General features: G+C 41.8%; 1 protein-coding gene across 1 annotated transcript in view; it reads left to right on the top strand.

The window, feature by feature from the left end:
- The window catches only part of CHAT (choline O-acetyltransferase), a 153,542-nt gene that overhangs the window by 58,541 nt on the left and 76,245 nt on the right, over nucleotides 1–18,756 (top strand). Inside the window, exons 5-6 of the mRNA XM_033943571.1 lie at nucleotides 10,408–10,461; nucleotides 17,876–18,056. Of these exons, the coding sequence (XP_033799462.1) occupies nucleotides 10,408–10,461; nucleotides 17,876–18,056 (235 nt within the window). The remainder of the gene's footprint in view (nucleotides 1–10,407; nucleotides 10,462–17,875; nucleotides 18,057–18,756) is intronic.

Genomic DNA, 18,756 nt, shown 5'->3' with positions numbered 1-18,756 from the left:
ACCCGTTCTACTCCACTCAGGATTTTATAGACTTCAGTCATATCTCCCCTCGGACGTCTCTTTTCCAAGCTGGAGTCCTAACCTTTTTAGACTTTCCTCATACGAGATGCATTCTATCCCCTTTATCATCTTGCTCCCTCTTCTTTGAACCTTCTTGAGATAAGGAGACCAGAATTGAATGCAATACTCCAGGTGAGGTCGCACAATGGAGCGCTACAGATGCATTATAACATTCTTAGTCTTGTTAACCATCCCTTTTTTTAATAATTCCTAGCATCTTATTTACTCTTTTGTCTGTCGCTGCACATTGACACCCAGATCCTTTCTTGGGCGCTAACCCCCAAGGTGGACTCTAGCATCTGGTAACTGTGATTTCCGTTGTTCTTCCCAATGTGTATCACTTTGCATTTGTCTACATTAAATTTTATCTGCCACTTGGACACCCAGCCTTTCACTCTCCTAAGGTCTGCCTGCAGTTTTTCATAATCTGCATGCATTTTAACAACATTGAACAGTTTGGTGTCATGGGCAAATTTAATCACTTCTCTTTCCAATTTCCAGATCATTTATAAATAAGTTAAATTGCACTGGTCCCAGTACACTGTAGATCCCTGCGGTACTCCACTGTTTACTCTCTCCTCCATTAAGAAAAATGGCCTCTCTTTTCTACCCAATAACCAATTCCTAATTCACAACTGAACTTCGCCACCTATCCCGTGAGTCTTTCATTTTCTCTACAGCCTCTCATGAGGAATTTTGGCAAAAGCTTTCTGAAAATCTAGATACACTACATCAACCGCCTCACCTTTATCCATATGTTTATTCACACCTTCAAAGAAGTCAAGCAAATTGGTGAGGCAAGATCTCCCTCAGCTGAACCCATGCTGACTCTGTCTCATTAAATCATGTTTGTCTACGTGTTCCACAATTTTATTTTTGATAATTGTTTCTACCATTTTGCCCGGCACTGAAGTCAGGCTTACCGGTCTGTAATTTCACGGATCTCCCCTAGAACCCTTTTAAAAAATCAGCGTAACATTGGCCACCCTCCAATCTTCAGATACTACAGATGATTTTAGCAAAAGGTTACAGATCACTAACAGCAGGTCAGCAATTTCGTGTTTGAGTTCTTTTAATACCCTGGGATGTATACCATCCAGTTCAGGTGATTTATCACTTTTTTACTTGTCAATTTGGCTTAGTTCATCTTCCAGATTCACCGAGATTTCTTCCAGTTCTTCTGCATCATCACCCTTGAAAACCATTTCCAGTCCAGATAGATCTCTTACATCTTCTACCATAAAAACCGAAGCAAATAATTCATTCAGTCTCTCTCCTATGGCCTTATTCTCCCTGAGCACTCTTTTTGCTCCTTGATCATCCAACTTTCCCATGGATTCCCTCACAAGTTTTCTGCTTCTGATGTACCTAAAAAAATTGTTATGAGTTTTTGCCTCTTTTGCAAGTTTCTCTTCATATTCTTTCTTAGCTTTCTTTATCAATGCTTTGCATCTAACTTGCCAGTGCTTGTGTCTCTTTTTATTTTCCTCATTCATATCCTTTTTCCATTTTTTAAAGGATTTATTTTTTTGGCTCCAATAGCCTCTTTCACTTCACCTTTTAACCATTTCCTCTTCTTTCCACCTTTGCTATTACGTGGAATACATCTGGTCTGGGCTTCAAAGATGGTATTTTTAAATAGCATCCTTTTAGCTTCTTTTTAATCATTTTCCTCATTTTAACCTAGGCGCCCTTTCGAAAATTAAATGCCTCTACAGTAGATTTCTTTTGTGACATCACTTCCGGTATCAGCTCAAATTTGATCATGTTATGATCACTGTTTCCCAGCAGACCCAACACAGTTAACTCCTGTACTAAATTTACAAGAGCCATACATGCCCACCTTTGGCCTATACATGTGAAAGTGATTTTATATAATTACTCTGCCTCCCTTCCTCATGAACTGCTGCTATGTTAATCCTTGCAGAACAGCCCATTAATTATTACCCATATACGAGTATACAGTAGGCACAACATTGCTTTGAAGGATCAAATTGTGCAAAAGAAAAAGCCACATTTTTAATAGATCTTGTACTATTTACAAGTTAGCAACAAAACAGAAAATGGCTGCACAGGGGTAAATCCAAACAAAAAGTACAGTAGATTACAGAAGGTAATAGAGACAAAATTTATTCACATAAATAAAACTGGACCCACAGCCATTCCATATTAGCCAGCGAACACGTGATTTTCTCTACTCTGCTGCTGCAGTTATTTGGAAGGTCTAATACTTCTGTAGATCCTTAGCCTAACACTTCTGCAGCAGTACATCATTGTGTCTCTGAAAACTTAAAATAAACACTTAAATCCTACCTAACTGGCCATGGCTAACATCTAAAACCCCAAATATACAGAGAAGAAGTAAACAGATGATGAGATTTGCTCAGACAGCAAACAGAGAGGGGAAAAATCATAGCATTTGTCAATGTTGGCAGGGTAATCAGTTAACTTCAACCATGTAACAGAGGTGAAAAGAAAAGTCTGTAACGCTTCAAGGAATCATGGTTCATGTACAGTACTAAGGAGCTGAATGAAATCTTCTGTCCCCTCACCCCCAGAGCTGACTCTAGGGAGGTGCAGAGCACAGGTGATTTAGCCAGAGTGAGCCTGCCCAAAAATATCGAACAGCAATAGGTGTTTCTCCTCCCCTACCCCACAAAAGAATGGAGGACTAAGATGAGACATGAATATTTCTGCAGTGCAGCTGCTGTCCTACTAGCATTTCCAAATATTTTCCAGTCGCCTATTACTTCTGCTCGTTTTATTAATCAGTGGTAGAGCCTTTTACTATGGGCTGGCAAGGTAAATGCTCCACTGCTCATAGGAATTGAAAGGTTCTTCCGCTGCTTGATAAAAGGAGTCCTTAGTCTGTAAATCGCTTAGTTCTGCACTGACGGTTTTAACAGTATAGCAAGTTTTAAATAAATAAATAAATATTTTACTCTCCGCTGAATCAAATAGTTAGGCATTTAGAGCTAGATTCAATTAATGGCACCCAAAATTAGGCACAGTAGAACATAAACAGCAGGACAGTGGCGTAGTAAAGGGGGGGCGGACTGCCCCGAGCACCATTTTGATGAGGGCGCCAACCCCCCACTCCTTCCCTAATCCCCCACCGCACACATGTGCCTCTTCCCTTCCCTCGTACCCAGTGGCGTAGTAAGGGGGAGCAGCCTATCCTGGGTGCTGTCTTGGTGGCAGCACCGGCAGTAGTCCTGCTCTCTGCCGCCATCCCCTTCCCCCCCCCCCGCTCCTTCCCAACCCAATCCCCCTGCTGCTCACCTTCCCTCGTACCTCTTTTCCCCAGCATGAGCAGTATGACAAACTTATGGCCTGCATCGGTGTCGGCTCTCTAATGGCGCTTTCCAGGCCCCGCGCTTAGGAAGTGAAGTCAGAGGGAGAGCTGACACGACATGGGCAGCAAGCTCGTGATGCTTCTCGCACTGGGAAAATTAAAGTACAGGGGAAGAGGACACATGCATGGAGGGGGGTGGTCAGGAAGGAGCGAGAAGTGGAGAAGAGGATGGGGGAGGGGCGCTTCCACCCTGGATGCCGCTCATCCTCACTACGCCACTGCATTCAGGTAGGCCAAGTTCAACTTGGAACCTTGAAGAGCTTGTGTTTAATCCAGACCAGCGACTCTGCTAGTAACTCTGGATTCAGGCCAGAGACCAGTAAGAACTGCTGCTGAATCGAGAGACATTCATAAGAACAGCCATACTGGGTCAGACCAATGGTCTATATATCCCAGTACCTGCTTCCAACAGTGGCCAATCCAGATCAACCCAAATAGTAGCAACATTCCATTTTACCGATCCCAGGAGAGCAGTGGCTTCCCTCATGCCTATCTCAATAGCAGGAACAGGCCACCCAAGGACACTTATGTTTACAGAATTAGCTTTGCGTTCAAGTACCTCACAGGTCGCATCGAGGTGGAAGAGGATATCTTCTTTTTCAAGGGTCCCGCGGCAACAAGGGGGCATCGATGGAAAATCAGGGGCGGGAAACTGCACGGTGACACTAGGAAGTTCTTCACCGAAAGGGTGGTTGATCGCTGGAATAGTCTTCCACTTCAGGTTATTGAGGCCAGCAGCGTGCCAGATTTTAAGGCCAGATGGGACAGACATGTGGGGTCTATCCGCAAAGATAGATAGGGAGGGTCATTGGAGTGGGCAGACTTGATGGGCCGTGGCCCTTATCTGCCGTCTATTTCTATGTTTCTATGTTTCTATTGTTTCCTCCCTTCCTGCGAAGTAAACAGGAGCCTTTACTGATTGTGTGTGGGGCTTATCTTACCTGGCTTTTCGGCCTGCCCTCACTCATGTTACCATGGTTTATTACAAACTTTTACGAATGCATAGCGCGGGTTTTAGCATCATCAGCGGTGGCAACTGTTCCGACACTCATAGAATTGCTATGAGCATCGGAGTAGTTACCGCCGCTAAAACCCATGCTATGCGTTCGTAAAAGAGGGGGCCAATGTACCACTCTTAATAATATTAAATCACATTATAGCTTACAGAAAAATGTATATAACATCTCCAGTCAAATTTAATGCTAGTAGCTTTGGTCCTTGCAGTATTAAAATGCTTTAACAGCAAAGTATGCCACTGGATGAATGTTATCTTCATATTAATTATATAGAATTAAATGGACATTGTTCATTGTGAAACATGCTAAGATGTTTTTAATCCTGTAGTAGCCAAATAGGAAAATGCCTTGGACAGTTCAGATACATAAGCAAATGTCTATATTTTTAAAAAATGGATGCAAAGCTTTCTACCCTTTAAAAAGAGCTACACACAAAACAGAATAAATTCGGGTCCTTGTTATTGAAACCACAAATGTGAGTCTGTAGAGGAATTTCTATCAGTCCTAAATGTGTATCTACTGGCTCCATAATACCGATGTGACTTTCATTTTCCAGCATAATAATTCATCAAGTTTCAAGTTTCAAGTTTATTGTAGTTTTGATTTAAACACAATATCAAGTATTTTCAATGCGTAAAGCAATATTAAAAATTTTGGGGAACAAATAAAATCATTTGAGACAAAAAAAACATACAAACCTATCCATAGTTAATAAAGATACATAAGGAATATAAGGATAAACTACATTTATTTTAAAAGAAAAAAAATGAAAATAAAAACATTTGGGAAAAGAGCAACATCAGGAAGGGTATTAAAAAAAAATTTAATGAAACTTGGTTTGGAAAAAATGTTTAAAAAAAATATGAAAGAAATATGGTATTAACCAACCAGAGACAATATTGTATGTCAGCATCATTACTTATAGAAAATTATGGTTTAATAAATGTGATATTTATCTGTCTAACTCTAATTCACAAGCAAGTTCATTATTTTTCATTGGAGTGAAAGAGTAGCTTAGGGGGTAATTCATCAAAGGGCGCTAAGCGATTTAACATGCTTTAACCGTGTTAGTCCACACTGCCGATTAGCATGTGCTAAACACTAAGATGCGAATAGGAATATAATGGGCATCTTAGCATTTAGCACACGCTAACGTGGTTAGCATGCGCAAAATTGCTTAGTTCGCTTTAATGAATTCCCCCCTTGATGTTTAGTGCAGTGGGCTGAGGAACCAGGTTCAATTCCCACTGCAGTTCCTTGCGATACTGAGCAAGTCACTTAACCTTCCATCGCCCCAGGTAAAAAACGTACCCCCCCTCCCTCTTTTACAAAGAAGCGCTAAGCTTTTTAGCGCACGCTAAATATTAGCACGTGCTAAACACACGCTAAACGCTAATGCGTGCATGTTATCCTATGGACACATTAGTGGTTAGCGCATGCATTGATTTAGCGCACGCATCGGATTAGCGCACGCTATAGCGCGTGCTAGCCGAAAAACTACCACCTGCTCGAGAGGGGGCGGTAGCAGCTAGCGCGCACATCATTTTAGCGTGCTATTCCACGCATTAAGGCCCTAACGCGCCTTCGTAAAAGGAGCCCTTAGCGTGCCTTTGTAAAAGAGGGCCTTAGATTGTGAACCCGCTAGGGACAGAGAAAGTACTTGCACATAATAAATGTAAACCACTTTGGTTGTACCACAGGAAGGCAGTATATCAAATCCAAAACATATTTATTTTTACTAGGGCTTTTGGATAATAATTTTAGAAGACATAGTGGCAAATATTGAGATTTGGGGCCAGTTTCTTTATTCCAATATTACCTGCCTGACCATAAACTGTTTATTTAGGGGGAGCCTTTTTACTATGCTCTTTTAGGTGTTAACACAAGCCTAATACAGCAAAAATGGTTTAACATGGGATGAGCTAAAGAGTTCTGCGTTAGTTTTGCCATCTATGCGTTTTAATCATGCAGTAATTACTTTTTTATATTACATTACATTACATTAGTGATTTCTATTCCGCCAATACCTTGCAGTTCAAGGCGGATTATATAAGATTTATCAGGAGTTACAAGAATTGTAACTTTACATAAGACTTGTCATAGGAATTACATAGGAGTTATATAAGAATTGTCGGGAACTTGAGGCGATACATGTTGGATAATTAGAAACATTTTAGATTTGAAAAGGGTAGTAGGTGTGGTGGGTGGAGATTGGGAAGGAACTGGTTGTATTAAATAGGTTTTATGTATTTTTTGAAGAGTAGGGTTTTTTGTGTCAGGGGTGGAGAATGGGTATGAATGTGCTAATCAGGCAATGCAGTGCATATTGCATTACATTACAAAGGACTCCTTTTATAAAGCGGCGGTAGAGGTTGCTACCGCGGGCCAGCAAGGGGAATGCTCTGGCACTCGTATGAAATCTATGGGCTTTGAAGCATTTACCTCGCTAGCCCTGGGTGGAAACCTCTACCGCAGCTTTGTAAAAGCCAGCGATAAGCATTTATTAATCACTAATTTACCCCAATAGGAGTTCAATAGGGGCACATTACTGCTGCACTAACTGGTGAGCATGTCCATAACACAGGAGCCCTTAACATCACTTAAATAGGAAGTGGTATAGGCGTCGGAATGGGGGAAGCCACAGTGGCCATGGCCTTCCCCCCCAAAATTGGCGGGAGGATCTGTTGTGTGGCTTACAGCTCCCCACTGGGTTCTAAGGCCCACCTCACCTCAAAAACTGCAAGGAGGGCACTGGTGTAGCACCAGTTCTCCAGTGCTGCATTGTTCTTCTGCCACAGTCCACCCCCACTGTGAAGCAACTTCCTGTTTCCGGTTGGATAGACTGTGGCAAAGGAACTGTGCAAAGCAGGCCATGGGCAGTACCAGAGAATCGCTGCCAAGCAAGCAATCTCCTTGTACTTTTCAAGGTTAGGGGGGTCCCTTTGGAACTGGGTGGAAAGGTCATTTGGTGGAACAGAGGGGAGGGAGGGGGAAGAAGGGAAAGATGCTGAATGGGCGGGGCAGAAAGGAAAGGAATGGGGAGACATGGATGGAGGAGAAGGAGATGGTGACACATGGATGGAGGGGTAGGCAAGAGGGGGGAAAGGAGATGGTGCACATGGATGGAGAGAAGAGATGGTGCATATGGATGGAGGGAAGGGGAAGAGATGGTCCACATGCATGAAGGAATGGGGACGAGGACAGAAGGAAGGGATGGTGCACATGGATGGAGGGGAAGGGAAGAGGGAAAAGATGGTGCATATGGATAGAGGGAAAGGAAGAGGAGGGAATAGATGCTGCACATGGATGGAAGAGTGTGGAAGAGAAGAGAGAGAAAAGATGGTGCACATTGATGGAGGAGTGGGAAGAGAAGAAAGGGAAGAGATGGTGCATATGGATGGAGGGGTGGGGAAGAGAAGAGAAGGTAGGGATTGTGTTCATGGATGGAGGGGAAAGGAAGAGGAGGGAAAAGATGGTGCACTGGATGGAGGGAAGAGAACAGAGGGAGGAGATGGTGCACATAGATGGAGGACAGGAGAAGAGATGGAAAGGTAGATAGATTTGAGATGGAGGAAGAAAAATGGAAGAAAACTGAATATGAAAATCAGTGCCAAAGATGGATGTAGAGCAAAAGGTGAAGAAGGAGAGGAAAGAAATAGCAAATGCATTAGGAGGTCTTAGAAACAAAATTAAGAGCACATAGGGAACAAGATGATCAGAAAAAAATGACAGATAACAAAGGTTGGAAAAATGTTTATATTTATTTTCAATGTAATGATTGAAATATGTCAATTTTGAAAATTTACATGTGGTGTTTTTATATTTTGAACTATTCAGGAAGAAATGCATTTCTTTCTATTTCTTTTGTGTTGGTCTGTGTGCAGAGTCTGGCATATTAGGGTTTCATTTGTGTACAATAGTACTTTTTGGTTGTGGATTTGTATTTGAAAATATTTTTTTCTGTTTTCTGTATATGTGACTGAGGCCAGATGTTCTGGTGGGGATGGAAGTCCAGAAACTTTGATTGGTGTCATGGCCCCAAGTAGGAAGATATTTGTTGGCTCTGCTTCAGCTTTTTTTGGATGTGAAATGGCCTCCAACTTAAAACTTAGTGAAGTCCACTGTCCTACCACCTATTGTATTTTTGCAGTGATTTGTGTTGAGAGTTGACATTGAAGAATTCATATCACTTTGCAGTTTGTGCAACCTATGTTGTTTATTCAAATTAAATAGTTACAAAAGAAAAAAATAAAGGAAACAGGATACTGTGCTACATCAGGGGTCCTCAAACTACGGCCCGTGATCCGGATATGACCCTCCAAGGTTATTTACTTGGCCCCTGCTCATGTTTCTAACCATTGCTGAACTGCTCCATTGTGGCTTTCTCACTATAATGCTCTGCAGTTCTCAATGCTCATCACTGAGCACCGCCAGTAACCCCCTCCCGTGAGCTGGATGGCCGGACACACAGCACTGATATCATGCTTCCATGCCGTGTAAACCATCCGCTGAGCGTGTGGGCAGGTGTACACAGCCCTGCTGCCGCTGGGAGGGTTTCTTGAAAGTTCAGTTCGGCTGGCGGAAACTTTTGGCATTAGTGAGTTGCTGGATATTTGGGCTACTTTATTGCAGGGGCTTCGTAGTACTTCACTGAACGTTCCAACGTTCAGTATGCTGTTTTGGCTCTTTTTGTGAATTCCAAACCTCATTCTGGTGCTCCAATAGCTTTTCTCAGTATATTTCAAGCCTCATGCTGGGTGCTCTAATAGCTTTTTTCTGTGCGTTCCAAGGCTCATTCTAGTGTTATCATCTACTTCTACTTCTTTCTGCAGGTGTTTTAGAGTGCTTTGTTGTGATCCCCCATGACCATCTGTTAGTTTTTTGCTGCTCCAGCATCATTAGCGTCGGTCGGGGTAACGCGGTGACGTGACGCGCTGGGGCCGAGGACCTGCCGTGCCACCATCAAACTATAGTCCAGCCCCAACAGTCTGAGGGACTGTGAACTGGCCCGCTGTTTATAAAGGTTGAGGACACCTGTGCTAGTTGAACCATTGATCTGACTCAGTATTGCTATTCATATGCTCTTTGCAGGGTTTTGTAATACTTCTTTGGCACTAAAGGGGAGTTTTCTCTAGCAATTACTGACCTCTCTGCAAAAAGCAGAATAATTAAAAAAAAAAATAAAGATAATTAAAAAATTTTCCGCATACAGTGTGCTTTGTATATTATGTGGTTATCATTTTGTATTGTTAACAAGATTATATTGTGCGTATATGAAAAATGAATGGAAGAAATAGCAGTACAATTAGTACTATTAAGGGGCAGGGTTTAGGGAAGAGCTTAGATGGAGCTTGGGTTGGTCTAGGATGGAGCTTTTGGGGCCCTCCAAACAGAAAAGCATTCCGCTGCCTATGGGAAGTGGGAAGTGCTCCTGTAGTATTTCTTTATTTCTTTATTTTTACTGGTATGTGATAATGCAAACAGCACACACCCAGAAATTTGAATAATACAAAAATGCCCTTCCTGCCAGCTACGCTAAAATGAGCTTAGCATGCAGGAAATGGCAGTATATCAAGTTTTTGTAATAAATGTAAACATAGACGTGTACTAATTTTACATTTGAAAAAAAGCTAGTTTTGTTAATGAGCTAGAGAATAGTGCAAATCAGCTCATTAGCAATTAACTTTTGCACACAGAAAATTGTGCAAATCAGGAATTTCTGTGAAACTTAGCTATACACCAGGAAAGTGTAATATTTTTTTTTTTTCATTTACAATAAAATTCACAATTTCCCATAAACTCTTCAATATAAAAATATCTGGAAACTCAATTCACATGTCATGCAAATGGATATTATTGTAAGAAAAATATCATGTCTACAATCTGCTCTATGAATCAGTGTGTCAACCTGCAAGATAGCATTTTGATGCCATATGATCGAACGACTTTAATGGTGCTTTTATCTTTTATTTTCAGATTTACTGCCAACCTCATTTCAGGAGTGCTAGATTACAAAATTTTATTGGATTTGTAAGTCTCTAAATGTTTGTTTTTTATGTCTTTTTCTTATGTAAATCTAGATTTGAGGGATTATACATAATAACATAGTAGATTACGACAGATAAAGACCCAAATGGTCCATCCAGTCTGCCCAACCTGATTCAATTTAATTATTTTTTTCTTCTTAGCTATTTCTGGGCAAGAATCCAAAGCTCTACCTAGTACTGTGCTTGAGTTCCAACTACTGAAGTCTCTGTCAAAGCTCACTCCAGCCCATCTACACCCTCCCAGCCACTGAAGCTCTACCCAGCCCATACTCAACCAAAAGGTCATATACAGACACAAACCGTGCAAGTCTGCCCAGTACTAGCCTTAGTTCTTCAATATTTACTATTATTTTCTGATTCTATATCCTCTGTGTTCATCCCATGCTTTTTTGAACTCTGTCACTGTTTTCTTCTCCACCACCTCTCTCAGGAGCGTATTCCAGGCATCCACCACCCTCTCCGTAAAGTAGAATTTCCTTTCATTGCTCTTGAGTCTACCCCCCTAAACCTCAAATTATGTCCTCTGGTTTTACAATTTTCAAATCTCTGGAAAAGATTTTGTTCTACATTAATACCTTTCAAGTATTTGAACTTCTAAATCATATCTCCCCTGTTCCTCCTTTCCTCTAGGGTATACATATTCAGGGTTTCCAGTCTCTCCTTATATAAACCTCCTATCATTTTTGTCGCCCTCCTCTAGACCGCTTCACCAGATACGGTCTCCAGAACTGAACACAATACTTCAAGTGGGCCTCACCAATGACCTGTACAGGGGCATCACGGTCCGTGTTTCGTATAATCTTCATCAGGGGTCCATTTTTGATAAAAGGGAAAGATATCAAAAGAATAGCCTTGGACAAATAGCGGTAGGTGACACGCTAAAAAAAACTAAAACGCTGGTGACACGCTGAAAAAGCCGCCGAGGTACCTTTTTTACCTCGGCGGCTTTTTCAGCGTGTCACCAGCATTTATCAAAAATGGACCCCTGATGAAGATTATACGAAACACGGACCGTGTTGGGTCCCTTGCCTGGTAAAAGGTTTTTAATCAACGATTTACTTGTTATAATAAAGTCTGCCTGCATCGTGTACAAAGTCTGCAGTTTTTGGTTTGTTTGCTCTGGATTGTTTTTTACTGCAGACAGTTGGACCTCTGGTCTTTCCTTTTGGTTTGGTTTGCTGTACAGGGGCATCAACACCTTTCTGGCTAAGCCTTTATTTATACAACCCAGCATCCTTCAGACAGCAGCCACCGCCTTGTCACACTTTTTTTTTCATCTTAAGCTGAGATCAATGGAAAGCTGCCTGGTTTTTCACAGAAATTGAAAAGACTGACTTTTTAATTTATGGTAAATAATCAAAAAACTATCCCCTATGCTTTTTATGCCTGGTGGTCCCTCTCAGAAATGTATTAGCCAAATGGACCTCAAATCCCTATGGGAAAATAACTCAGGGAGCATTCAGCTCCATTAAGAGTCAACGCTTTTTTTTACAAAATATTTCTTTATTCATTTTTAAACTTTCAACAAGTGATTCATTATACAATCATACACACATACACTGTAATAATACTTATTAATCATACAATTAGTGAAATCGAACTATAACTTCACCCTCCCATCCTTCTTCCAATATAATCATATAATTTTATAAAATTATCCCCCCTCCCCCCTTATACTTCAATAAACAAAAGGAGAGAAATAAATTATTAACTAATCAATTATAATCATTCCTTACAATAATTTGTTAATGGCTCCCAGACCTCCATAAACTTTTTATAACTTCCTTGTTAGATAGCTAATATTTTCTCCATTTTAAAAATATGGCACAATGAATTCCACCAAAAACTATAACTTAATCTGTCATCATTTTTCCAGTTTCTCATAATTTAAGAGTCAATGCTGTAATCACTGGTCCACTGCGGAAAAAGGCAAGAGAGGAAAAACTCCCTGCTCTATATAAAGGGAGAAAAAAATCTCTTGTCAAAAAACCGGGCAAATTTCAAATGTAATGTATTCAAAAGGTGCTATTCACATAGGTCCAGATTCTGTAAATGGCGCTATCGCGTGCTACCTTAAAAACAGCCACCTATCATGTGTCAGCCACACAATGGTACCATTTATAGAACTGAAGCTACGTGAAAGGTAGGCACTAGAAATGTAGGCCAGAGTTTCAAAGCCTACATTTTATGAGAATTGTATCTACAAAGGTGCCGTACAATTATCTAACGCCACTTCCAGCATTAAGCATACCTACAGTGGCGTTAGTTGTCATAAGAGCCCCACCCTTCAATCTGATCAGCACCACGCCGGAACATAAGCAAAATAACAAAACAAAAAAAACCAAAAGCCAAACAGAGCAGTCTGAAGCCATGTTTGCTGCTGTGTTTGGTTTTTCTTTTTTTGTTTTTTTCATGTTCTGGTGTAGTACTGACCAGATTTAAGTACAGTTTGCAGGAGATTCCTGAAGAAGCCAGTGGATGAAACGGGGATGACCCTCTTGAATCTCTGCAGATTGTTTAAACCAGCTCTTCGGTAGTTGGAAACGCTGCCAAAGTCACCTTTTGCAGGGAAGCCCTAATGAACGGACCAAACCGAAGAACCAAGCTAAGTGTTGATTTCTATTTTTTGATGCTGCCTTTTTGAATGATAAGTCTGAACTCTAGCGCTAATTGAAGAGTAGCTTTGGAGACCTTAAAAGTTACAATAGTTTGAAAAATATTTCTGACTAGGAGTTTTTTTATGGCCATATGAAGCTGAACTGATGCCTTTTTTTTCTCCCGTTTTTGGGTTTCCAATGGTGCTGCATGTGAGGTTGCTAGATTTTTGCCTTATCCTTCAAATATATTGTGGATAAATTAGGAAATTACAATGGTATTAAAATCTTATCCTCCCTTTGTGTTTGTTTGTAATTGAAATCACCCATTATTATAGTGTTGCCCATTTTTCCAGCTTTCCTAATCTCTGAAAATATTTCTTCATCTGTCTGCTCATTTTGTCCTGGGGAACGGTAGTGTAACCTTACCTTTATATTCCTTCCCTTCACACATGGAATTTCTATCCATAAGGATTCCACACTGTCATGCAGAATGCTTATTTGATTTGATTCAATTCCCTCTTTAACATATAGCACAATCCCCCCCCTTCAATTTGATGTACTCTATCCTTGCAATATAATTTGTACCCAGTGTCCCATTGATTGTCCTCCTTCCACCAGGTCTCCGAGATGCCTATTATATCTATCTCTTCATTCGGAGCTATATACTCTAACTCCCTAAATGTTTTCCTTTCTTATTCTGTGTTAAATGAGGATCTGTCTTATGCATATGAGATCATGGTTAAGCATTTTGCTAGTGTGTGATTCCTATGTAGGGATCTGTCATAGTCTAACTTTTCCTATTTTCCCATTAAGAGATATATTGGTGGTCTAGAGCTCATTAAAGTATTTGCAAATACTAAGCTGACTTTCCCTAAGTAAAGTTCTTGCTGTGTGAGGTCTGGGAGTTAGTGCTGTTTTGGTGTGACATATTTGCTAAATTGGTGCTGTGGATTATTTCAAAAGATTCTTGTAATAGTTTTCATTGTCATCAAAGAAATACATGTATATACATTATGGGGTTCATAATCGAAAGAGAAAAAGTCCAAAAACCTGCCTAAGTTGGCACTTGGACGAACATTGTCAAAATACGTCCAAGTGCCGATAATAAAAACGGTTTTTGGATGTATTTCTAAACGACCTAGGCCTTCATAGTGCCGCTGAACGACCATAGCTAAATGGGGTGTTTCAGGAGGAGTGTCGAGGGCAGGATTTGGGCAGTATGTGGGCCGGCTTAGACTTAGTCGTACAGCACAGGATCAATGGAACTTGGATGTTGTGACTTAGACCATTTAAAACAAGGTCTAAGTCACAAAAACCCACCTAAAGTCACAAGATAAACACTGCAAACACATAATACAGACCCCCAACACACTACCCCAGTGATCACCAACCCCCCCCCCAACCTCATAAAAATCGTAATCACACCTTTAAAATACAGCCTCCAGACCATCATCACCCAGCAGCCTGGCATAGGAAAGCCTAGTCGTCCTGCACAGAGGTGTCTTAAGCCATCTTGGGGGTGGGTTAGGGACCCATGGAGAGGAGGCCCCATGCCCATAAGCCACTGTAATCACTGCATTGATACTGAAACATGTGCACTCCTCTATACACCCCCAAAACCCTTTTGTACTGGCATATAAGTGGCTCCTGCAGCCATAAGGGCTATTAGGGTGGTAGATAAGTGGGTCTAGGGGATTCTGTAGGTGATTGGGGGGGCTCACCATGACTGGCTGTGAGTCTGTTTGATGGGTATCTCCTTGAAACAGCCTAGCAAAACGTGGGTCCATGTCGGAGTCTCGTTTTAATACTGCAAGCACTTTAAAGCTAAGTTATATATTAAGTTATTTATGACTACTAAAAGCACTTTATATGATAAAGAAATAGATTTGAGTGGTAGGCAGGGGGATAAGACCAATGAGGATGCTAGCTACACTGAAATTCTGTACTTTTGACAGATTTATTCTGTACAGAAGCAGCCACTGAGGTCATATCCCATAACCAGAATATAAGACTGTATGAAGAAGAGAAATGAAAAGTGACATTTGAAAGGATTAACAATATAACATTCAAGTAAATCATAATATATCAGAAGACTTTGGAAGATCGCTGATGTTAAAGAAATTCCTTGATAGTATATAATGAGGATATAGTAAATAGATGGTGAATTGTTTAGTTCCTCATATAAATAGAGAAAGATATTTTCCAAATATTGGATGTGTGATCCTCCACATATACATGTCATAGTAACGATAGTTTTATTCTAGATGGCTAAGCTTTGAATATCTCATTCTTTTCTGTAAAAAAAAAAAAAAGTTCTGTTATATAAATCCTGAAAATATATTGATACTAGGGCCCAATATTAATTTTCAAAAGTTAATCATACATATATTGGGGTGATGTAAGGCTGAAAGTTGACCTATGGCACTTTACAACAGTCTGTACACTGTCCTCTTGAGCCATGCTTACTCAGTGTAGTTTTTCTACCTTCTTCTATAGGGAACCAGTCACTCAAGCAACTTTGCATGTTTTTAAGGGGGCAATTAGGCTCGGGCAAAGTCTAATGAGGCCTTAATGCTTCATTACATGCTCATTGTCATCCAGGTTGCCATCGTTTGGCCCCCAAAGCAGCCTCTGTTCCAGAATGGAACAGCAATATTTTTTAAAATTCACCAGTTTTCCTGAATAACAACTGGCCTCCATCCAGATCTCAGATTAGATGAATCAAGCCTACAGATATTTGGGAGTCCTGCAAAAGCAACTGTTCATATTCACGGGTAAAGAATTATGCCATGAGGTGGTGTGTATCTTCATGTGATTGGGCTTTCCAGTCTTTGAAGTCCCGCTCCCTTCTCCATTACAGAACACAACATCTGACTCAAGAAAATGTTTCTTTATCAATGGTACAGTACTATTTCTGTTCAGGGTTGTCAGCTGTCTCTATTTCTTCAGCACAAATTCAGTTCCCACTACCTACATGGATTTGTAGTCATGTTTTTCTTAGAATTATTGGAACCACGTCCATGCATTCAGAGGAAGTAGAAGCAACTTATCTTAAAAGCAAATGGAGATAAGGGCAACCCCAGCCCTATAATGATACACATCCCCTAAATGATTTTATTTATTTATTTATTCATTTTTATAGCCCGTCTTCCCCATGAGCCCAGAACAGGTTACAATAAAATAAAATTAGATACTTAGAACTTCATAATCTAGCTAAAGTACCTGAGTAAACAATGTTTCATGTTTATTAAAATTTTATGCAAATACTTATAACAAAATTCCAAGAATGGTGAGGGAAGGGTAAAATTCAAATACAGTGGTACCTCGGTTTACGAGTGCACCAGTTTGCGAGTGTTTTGCAAGACGAGCAAAACATTTGCAAACTTGGTGCCTCGTAAACCGAGCTTGCCTCGCTGTACAAGCGCCTCCCCCCCCCCCCCCGCGATCTGGCATCCCCCCCAGCGATCCGGCATTCCACACGCTCGCGTTGCCCCCCCTCCACTGTGATCCTACTCCACCCCGCCCCCCGAGCACGTCAATGACACTTCCTTTACCCGACTTGGCACCGTGCCGGTGCCCGAAGATCCTCCCTCTTCTGGCATGGCCTGGGCTGGGCGGTGCGTCAGAGATCCTCCCTCTTTTGGTCTGGGCTGGGTTGGACTGGCTTTGAGCATTTGCGCATGCTCAAAGCCTTCTGGTCTCGCAAATGCTCAAAGCCAGTCCAACCCAGCCCAGACCAAAAGAGGGAGGATCTCTGACGCACCGCCCAGCCCAGGCCGTGCCAGAAGAGGGAGGATCTTCGGGCACCGGCACTGGTGCCAAGTCGGGTAAAGGAAGTGTCATTGACGTGCTCGGGGGGGAAGTAGGATCGCAGTGGAGGGGGGGGCAACGCGAGTGGGGGGAGGATGCCGGTTCGCAGGAGGGAAGCCGGATCGCGGGGAGAGGTTTGGAACAGCGTCAGATTCCTCAAGGGGGGGGGAGAATGGAGCAGCGTCAGTAGCCTCGGTGGGGGGGGGGAGGAGGTGGAACCAATCAAAGCAGTTTCCCTTACTTCCTATGGGGAAACTTGCTTTGATGGTCTCGGGACTCAAGGATCTCCCGTACGAGGAACGGCTAAACAAATTGCAGCTATACTCACTCGAGGAGCGCAGAGAGAGGGGGGACATGATCGAGACGTTCAAGTATCTCTCGGGCCGCATAGAGACGGAGGAAGATATCTTCCTTTTCAAGGGTCCCACGACAACAAGAGGGCATCCGTGGAAAATTAGGGGAGGGAAACTACGAGCTGACACCAGGAAATTCTTTTTCACAGAAAGGGTGGTTGATCGCTGGAATAGTCTTCCAATGCATGTGATCGAGGCCAGCAGCGTGCCTGATTTTAAGGCCAAATGGGATCGTCACATGGGATCTATTCACAGGGCGAAGGTAGGGGAGGGATCTATTCATAGGGCGAAGGTAGGGGAGGCACATTAAGGTGGGCAGACTAGATGGGCCTTGGCCCTTATCTGCCGTCTATTTCTATGTTTCTATGATATACGAGCATGCTTCTGGAACGAATTATGCTCGTAAACCAAGGTTCCACTGTAATAAAAAAAGAAAAAAGAAGAAATAAAATGAAAGTAAATCAAAAGATTCACAGTCCCAAAACATCTGAAAATGAAGTAATGGATCATCACTGACCAGATACCAATTGCTGGTATCACTATTAAGTATAAGCATGAAGTCAAAACATTTGCTCACATATCAGGGGGGGGAGGGTCTGATTTTGCATGTGAAGTACACATTTCTTCTGATTTCTAGGCGGTCATTACCTGTTGACTATGCTCGTGGGCAGCTGTCTGGTCACCGTCTCTCAATGAAGCAATACTATGGACTCTTTTCTACCTATCGTCTCCCAGGACTCACTAAAGATACATTAGTGGCCCAGAAAAGTAGTGTCATGCCTGAGCCAGAACATGTCATTGTTGCTTGTAATAACCAGGTGGGTGGACATTCTTTAAACTTTCCTGTCATAAATGTTGCTGTATACTTTGCTTTCGGAAATGAATTTTCTACAGTCATTATGTAAACCCATACTCTGTATGAAATACACAAACTAAAATTACAAAGCTTTTCAGAAAATATTGGCAGCCTACCCCTCCCCCCTTACCTGTAGTTCCACAAGATTGCCACTAGGGGCTGCCATTGTAATGCCAGGAGATGTTGGAAACCAGTCAAGAGGAGTAGGACCAGATAAATGGTCTTCCGCTAAAAAAAGAAGACCAGAGGAAGTCCAAACACCAATTTTATCGAATAACAAATATAGAAAGATCTCAGTGTTCACCAAGAAGATATGACTCAACATGAGACTGTGTTTCGGCACTTAAAAGCCTGCATTAGGAGTCGTAATTTATATAGGAGATGCTGGATCAGACATGCCTAAGGAAGTTATTTTTTACCCAGAGGGTGGTGGACACATGGAACGCGCTTCCGGAGGTTGTGATAGGCCAGAGCACGCTACAGGGGTTCAAGGAAGGTTTAGATAGATTCTTAAAAGATAAGGGGATTGAGGGGTACAGATAGAAGTAGAGGTAGGTTATAGGAATAGTCAGGGACCACTTCACAGGTCATAGGCCTGATGGGCCGCCGCGGGAGCGGACCGCTGGGCGCGATGGACCTCTGGTCTGACCCAGTGGAGGCAA

This window comes from Geotrypetes seraphini, chromosome 4 (assembly GCF_902459505.1).
Source record: "Geotrypetes seraphini chromosome 4, aGeoSer1.1, whole genome shotgun sequence".
NCBI classification, from domain to species: domain Eukaryota; kingdom Metazoa; phylum Chordata; class Amphibia; order Gymnophiona; family Dermophiidae; genus Geotrypetes; species Geotrypetes seraphini.
Note: the sequence above shows the minus strand (reverse complement) of the source record. Positions and strands in the feature narration are given on the sequence as shown.